This window comes from Ambystoma mexicanum, chromosome 4q (genome assembly GCF_040938575.1).
Source record: "Ambystoma mexicanum isolate Mex_15411 chromosome 4q, UKY_AmexF1_1, whole genome shotgun sequence".
Lineage (NCBI taxonomy): Eukaryota > Metazoa > Chordata > Amphibia > Caudata > Ambystomatidae > Ambystoma > Ambystoma mexicanum.
The window spans coordinates 579,524,468-579,531,903 of record NC_090928.1 but is presented as its reverse complement, the minus strand read 5'-3'; the positions used below and the strand labels follow the sequence as shown (position 1 = coordinate 579,531,903).

The 7,436-nt window shown below is 45.2% G+C and overlaps 1 protein-coding gene across 2 annotated transcripts in view; it reads right to left on the bottom strand.

Annotated features, from left to right (window-relative positions):
• Positions 1 to 901: 901 nt before the first annotated feature.
• Positions 902 to 7,436, bottom strand: part of IYD (iodotyrosine deiodinase) — a 139,797-nt gene continuing 133,262 nt past the window's right edge. For both annotated transcript variants that reach the window (XM_069608125.1, XM_069608124.1), the window contains exon 5: positions 902 to 1,536. In XM_069608125.1, coding sequence (XP_069464226.1) covers positions 1,354 to 1,536 — 183 coding nt within the window. In that variant the 3' untranslated portion in view covers positions 902 to 1,353. The remainder of the gene's footprint in view (positions 1,537 to 7,436) is intronic.

Below are 7,436 nucleotides of genomic sequence, written 5' to 3'. Positions count from 1 at the left end.
TGGGAAAACACAATTATATATTATCAAGTTTCTTCTCAGTCACTGTATTCCAATGCTTCCAGGGATAACTGCATCTCCCGCTACTGAGCAACAGGATTCAGGAATTCCCTTATTTTATTCATTTATTTTTTACATTTGTAAAGCGCACTAACAGCCCAGGGGCATCAAGGCGCTGGGAGCAAAGGAAAGAAGCTACCTTAAAAAGGTAGCTTCTTTCCTTTGCAGGATCACCTGAGTTCTCCTGTATCAACATTGCCACTGTGTCTCCCCCACACTGCCCCACACCTGCAAGTCTGCACGACACTGTACATGTCCTTCATTGTATGTCAGTAGCATGCTCGTTGTATGTCCCACATCTCCCCTCACATCCTTCATTCCTGTATCACTCATTACGGTATTCTATCGTAACACGAACATGGGATTGTTCACAAGTACAAAGCTTCTTCGCAGAGGTCTTCTCTTTCTCTTCAAATAAATGCAAACTTTAAATGCCAATATGTACTGCGTTGGAACAGATGCATGGTTTCTTCAGCGGTAGAACTGTACCAAAAAAAGAAGTGGAACTGTGCCCTGGTGGGGGACAGAGTAGACAGGAAGCGAGCAATGTGCAAAACATTCAAGGGCTGCAGCCATACTGGTTGACAGCCAATTAAGACGAAACAGATTTCAGTTTAGCTGTAACTGCAATAGGATGCTAAAGTAGAGAAGTGTGCTTTAACTTCACAAAAGAACAATTCCGGAATGGTGAAAATGTTTGCAAAGTGTAGTGGAACTGTTAATAGTAAAAAAATAAAAGTAGTGGAATGCCGCTCCCGACCGTTCCCGCTCACTTCGACCACTGGACCGTTCCTTTGAAGAAGTGGTGGGACTTTCCTGAGCAATCAGGAGACAGAGGAGTTGGTGCCCTTGACCACTATATTTATTTGGGGAAAAGCCGGATTTAAGTGAAAGTGCAAGCTGACCTTCTTGGCTTTCGCCTCCAGAGCTCGTACTAACGCCACAGTGCCGTGCAATTGTAACTAGCTACACAAAACAAACATTGTACTTATGCATTGTGACATCTTTAAAATGGATTTTAAAGGAGGATTGTTTTAAAGCCAGTTTTACAAAAAAGTTCGATTTGCTAAAACATTTAAAGCAGTATGGCCCTGTGCAGACAGTGCTAGTGGTTCACCTCACAAGACACGCCATTCAGAGTCACTGGATTAACTGCAGTGCTATTATGCAAGTCTATGCAAAAAGTTCGAGCATACTCGTCTTTGGCACTTAAGGGGTTAAATGAAAACACAAGAGAGAGTGAAAGAGGGAGACAAAGGAAGGGAAGGGAGAAGGAACATTTGTCTTTTTGATCATTTAGAGCACAACCATGATGTCCTCCAGTGGTTTGCGGGCCAAGTCTGGCACAGTGGCATCTTTGCTGGGGTATCCCACCGGCAGCAGCATTAATAGCTTTTCGTTCACCGGGCGCTGGAGGAGAACTCTCAAACGGGGACCACAGTTCAGAGGAGTGGAGGTCACAGTAACCAGGCCCACATTCTAAAAAAGACAAGGCAGAGATTATTCAAGACAATTCACAAACCAGCAAGTAATCCTTTGCAATATTAGGCGTAGTTTCCAAAGGGCCGTTCCTTTGTAAAATCATATTGCAGTTTCAAGAGCTGCTCTGTCAGCCTTACCCACCAAGGAGGCTTGATGACACAGATCGCTCCTTGAGATTTGCCCATGCCCATTGTCCCTTAGCCGAGCGGGCATCACAAAGGACCAACATCCAAGGGGAATCTTTCAGCACCTTTATTGACAACAAATGACTTCCACTGATCCCGGAACTGAGTCCCCATTTGACTTCCAGTCGGGTCAGTCTTGGGAGTGAGGGTTTTCCCACACCCTGCTTCTCTGCGTCCTTTTAGTCTCTGAAAACCTGGATTGGGGGTTCCCCACCCTTTCTCCCTGAAGTCCCTCGGATGTCTCCTCTCGCGGTCGAGCTTAAAGGTTTCCCGCACTCTGCTTCCCTTATTGTTTATTGTTTATTCTTCACTTGTTAGGTGCTTAAACAGGAAGCAATACTGTTTCAAAGCGTCCCCAGGGCAACAGGGAGGGGACAAGGGAGGATAGACAATGTCATTACAACACTGTTAAATAATTAAGTACAAATAATAAGAGACAATGGGGGGGGGAAATGAACATACTATGTCTTGTGAGTGTTCAGAACGTGCAAGCACAGGGAGGGGGGTATGGGATAGGTGCTGTGGTGCTCATGGAGAGCAGCAGGTGAAGTGCTGTCATTGTTCTCTCCTTTAGACCACGCCTGTGGGAGTTATGGGAGCTCTCTCAACAATGGTTGATATAAGGCATCATTGTTTGCAAGGCTACCAAAGGGGCCAGCTCATCTCCCACCCCATGTGGGTTAAGTAGGGCCTTGTCAACTCTCTCTCCTAGGGTCCTGACCTGTACCCTTCCCAGGACCTCTTTGTTCCGTATCTGGGTCCTCCTCACCCCCGCTTCAGATCATAGTTCTTTCACTACCCCTTGCCTTGGGAACTGGACTCCTCATGCCTTTTGTACTGGATAACTACTTCCTGCTGTTATTCTCCACCAGCCCCAACTGTTCCTCTCCTACCCCCTACTCCTCATATTTCCCAGTCACCTCTTTTCCTTCTCTTAGCATCTTCTCATGGTATCTGCCTACCGCCTTCTTATCTAGTCCTCCCTCCTCCAGCTATTATTCACCTTCCTTCGCCTATCAGCTTCCTATCTAGTCCTCCCTCCTCCAGCTATTGTCCACCTTCCTCCTCCTTAGCCTGCTTATCTAGTCCTCCCTCCTCCAGCCATTGTTAACTTTCCTCCTCCTTATCTCCCCTCACCACGGTCTTCTACCCCTCGAGCTTCCAATCTCCTCTCATTTCTCCTGTCATTTCCAACTTTACAAACTATCACCTACCACCTGCCACAGCCATCTCCATAGACCACCCTCAATGTGTGATGCTTTGGGTGTTTTTATAGGGGACAGCCACTCCCAGGAGCTGGGTCCTCTGCAAGGTTCTGCAGCTGTATGAATGACTCAGAGAGGGTTTTGGTTTGGCTGCGTTTTATTGCCTGTCTGGTGTCTTACCGGGTAGAGACTTCAAAATGATTTGCTACCTTTTAAATAAATTTTCGATCTTCAAGGCTATCCCTGCTCGTTTAGTGCTTCTCCATACGTTTTTGTCATGGACCTTAGGTGGGGTTGCTAAAGTTAGGCAATTTTACTCTTACTCTCAACTGGTCTATGGTTTCTCCCCGTGAGCACAAGTAGTAGGTTCTGAAGGGGCACTACTCCTGGGCAACAACTGTAGGATTTGTGTGTGCCGTTGGATCATGGAGTAAGCTCCCAGGACACAAAAATGTTATTTGCATACTTAGCCTGTGGGCAGCATACAAACACGTTATCCTGCCACTGACATGTGAGCTGGGCCTCAGCTTTTCGAGGGAAAGAATTATCCACAACGTGCAGTGCCAAGCCTCCCCCTGTTGGGCTCCCTTAAGAGGAAAAGCACAGTGATGGCGTATGCTCTTGGACTGCCTAAATTAGCAATGCGGGGAGACATTGAATAAAAGACTGTTCTCTCTGCATCAGACTTGTTTAGTAAAATAGCTATCATTTCAGTCTTTAAAGCAGCATTATCATTAAAGTGAGGTTTCACAAAGAGGGGGTTGTGTTTGACCATGCGACCGCAGGTCTGTGGGAGAAGTGATGGGTTGCTGCACTTTTCAAAGTGAGGTTTTTCCTCCAAAGATGCTAAAGGAACAGTACCCTCTTCAGTTGGAGGTAGTTAGCTGTCATCCACTGTCAGTGAGCTTGAGGAAAGGTGGGGTGTTGTTAGAGTAGGTGCCATTGCCATGCAAGAGATGAAAAGATAAGTGTCACCTGCAGAGATGTTTAAGGCGGTAGGGCTTGGCGTTTTTAATCAGGTAGAGCTAGGTGACACATGTAGTCATTTAAACTCCATGGCAATCATGAAATGATGAACCATGGGGAACCGCCCATGTTTAGGTTTGGGGACCAGCTTTCGATTCACATGTACTCAGATTGACTTAAGGTATTCTGTCGGAGAGGATGGATTAAATTCATTTGTGGGCTGTGTTCCCATGTCATCAGTGAGTCTTGTTAGGTGTATGTGGGGGGCAAAGGGTGATGTGAGTTGCTGATAGGTTCAGTCGCAGCTCTAAAAACAGGAGTGCAATGTTTCTTTTTCGCATCAAGTTTTTCTGGTATTGTTTCTATGGTGTCCCGAAGATTGTTATGGTGCTTCTTGATGGTCTGAACACTGATTGTCATAACGCGGGAGTATATTTCGCTGTAGTTTGTCAGTTGCTACACGATGACGCATTCTAGGATCTTAACCTCGAGGGGCACGCAATCTCAGGTTGGCGATGGAACTGTAGTTTCCCAGAATGCTTTTCTCTAGGTTGGCTGTTTGAGCAGCCTTGTAATGACAGCCACTTTCAAAGTAAGTAATAGCGCCTAAGGGAAGAGGACAGGCAAAGGTTGTGGAAGGTAGTTATGAGGAGAATCATTTCTGGAAACAATGATTTGTAGACATGTCATGAGAATGGGGAATGTTGGTCTTGTGAGAGTTTCAGGGAGGCTGATATTTTGATGATGTTCCGACCCCAACTCCATGCAGGAGGTAAGCAATGAGCCGTTCAGGGGTGGTCTCAACATCACCAGTAGTGCCAATAATAATCAGCAGCTTGAACCCTTCATGCAACTGGTTTAGACCACATTGCAGTGCATCTTAGGACCAATGCACATGAGCAATTTGTGACACTGTTCATCGAGAACAAGGCCTCCTTTTTGATTAACCTCTGTGTATTAAGTGCGTTATAAATAACCTATCATTTCATATCATTCTTTGTCCACCAGAATATTCAAGGCGATGTAGCCTATGATTTCCCATGCAGCCACTAACACTGTAAACCATTCTTGAACCTCAATTACCAACTACTCTTAAAGAAGAGATTTTGGTCCTGGTCACACAATCCCTTAGGAGAAGAGCTGGATACAAGCACTCAATCTGTAAAGTATGAGCCATGACACTTTAATGCATTTAAAGCACTTAACTGTTGGTCTGAGCACAAAGACACTCCCTCCGCCTCCACCAGCTGCATTCTGCGAAGACTCCTGCATTTCCCCTGCATAGAATTTTCATTCATGCAGCGATGCTGGAATCCCTTGGGATTCCACTTGTTTTTTACACCATTAAAACCAGGCAGAATCCTAAGGGATCAGCTGCCATGCAGAGACGTGCCAGAGGAAATGCATATTTCCTTTTTGGTTATGGTGATAAAAAGGCATGGACTAACACCTATAACCAAAAATATATCGAGTGTGCTTGGAGAGGGCCATGGACACGTATGTCTTAGCAATTGTGGTTCTCTCTGGCAATTGAAAGTGTGCAGAAATGAGAATAAACACGGCCCGTTAACCTGTCCTAGGGGTGGTTCCCACATCTCAAGATCTTCAACCACGTGTCAGCTCACTGTACCTTTCTCGGAAGATAAGTATCGATTTGCATATCAGTGTGGTCCACCTGCAACGGCATTACAGCACCATAATGATAGGCAATTCTCCACTGAATAAGAGTACCACTAGCAACCCCAGACACATGTTTCTGCTTTTTGGGCATCATCATTAAGGTGAGGTTCAGCCGGACTTAGGCACAATGCAGAAGGGTTCCACATCTGGATTACTTTCAGTATCTTAGGGTTAAACCCAAGTCTTTAAAAAATGGGCACAAATGTGGACTCCCCTATGCTGAGAACAAACACGGCTAAATAACCTGCTCTATGGAGTGGCTCCAACACAAGGATGTCTACAGCCAAGTTTTAGCTCACAGAGCCTTTCACAGAGGAGAAATATTCATTTGCATATCGGTCTGGTTCCAACCACAAGGCCAGTAAAGAACTAAAGCTCTAGGAAATGCTACTCTGAATACGAGTACCATCAGCAACCCCAGACACGTGCTTCTGCCTTATTGGGCTTTATCTGTGATTCCCTACACCCTATAGGATTTTGCTAATTTCAGAGAGCTCACTAGCACACTCTTCCTAGTATAAATTCACAAAAATGCATGACTGACCAACTCCACATCAGTAACTGCTCCTTCATCGATCATTTCCTACAAGGCACAGCATCTATGCTAACCTTCCCAATGTACAACTTAAAAATTACAGCTGATGCTGAATGTTTTAAAGTCTTGATCCTGATGGCGCTCCTGGTCATATCAAACACTATTCCACACCCCAATCTCCAGTTCGAAGATGGCAGTTGTGATGCTGCTGAAACATATCTATGCGCGTTCATGCACCTGGGTTTCAAAGGATCCGCGTGATCCCTTCTTCTCAGCTCACTCCTCCATAAACCGCCTCCAAAACCCTTTTCATTATATCAATTTCTCATCAACATTCACCACTTGCCTGGGGCCATCATTATTGTTTGCTTCTGATTGCACTACAACGTCTTGTGTATGCACGCTGATAACGCCCACAACCATCTTTAAATAGGCAGGATCTGCTGCCAGCCAGAGCCCCACTTGCCCAATGCATGCAGTAAATCAAAACCTGGATGTGTGTCAAATGGCTTGATACTAGATTCTGTTAAGACTGAGAGTTGGCCCAAAACCAAAGAGTAAATATCTGTCTCCCCCAATGCATCCATCCCTACCTATCATTAACAGTGACCATACACGTCTCTCTCAACTGAGAGCTGTCCTAATCGTACCCACTTTCCCATAACTAAACTTTCTGCCACATCCTTCTTGTCCCTTTCTTCGACCAGCAAAATCTCAGCTGTAATGGCCAGCATAACCTCAGAGGTTGATGGAAACAACAATCCATATCTAGGCTTTCAAGCAGCACAACTCATGATGAAAACTCTGTTGTAAAAGCTTTCTTGACAGAGAGATCACCTGCCAAGCCTTGCGTGCTGTATGCTGGCTCCAAAACATATCCAATCCAGGACAGCGTTCATTTTTCACTGTCACCCTGGAACAGGTCCAGGATTTCTAAATTTAAAAAAGCCAACTATGAAAGAAATTAGAGTATTCAGAGATGATAATTCATTCTCTACCGCCAGAACCAAATTGTTAAACTCACTTTACTCCACTCTGTGCCTTGAACTCAGATGCCCTAAATTAAGGAAGGGTCTATGGACCTTACTCTCAGAGCTAGGAGGTCCTCTTCCCGATTGATCTACCTGCTTCAAAGTCCATCGGCCCACACGCTCTGAAGCCATTCTAGTGCCTTAAAAACTAGTTTTCATCCATCTCTAGTTATGTGCATTCTGTAGTTGGTGATAGTGACACTACAGCTATAGGTAACTTGAATTCCCCACAGGAACAGCACTTCCCTTATGGCTTATATATTTGGCATTTTGGGGCTTCATCAAGTGAGGGAAA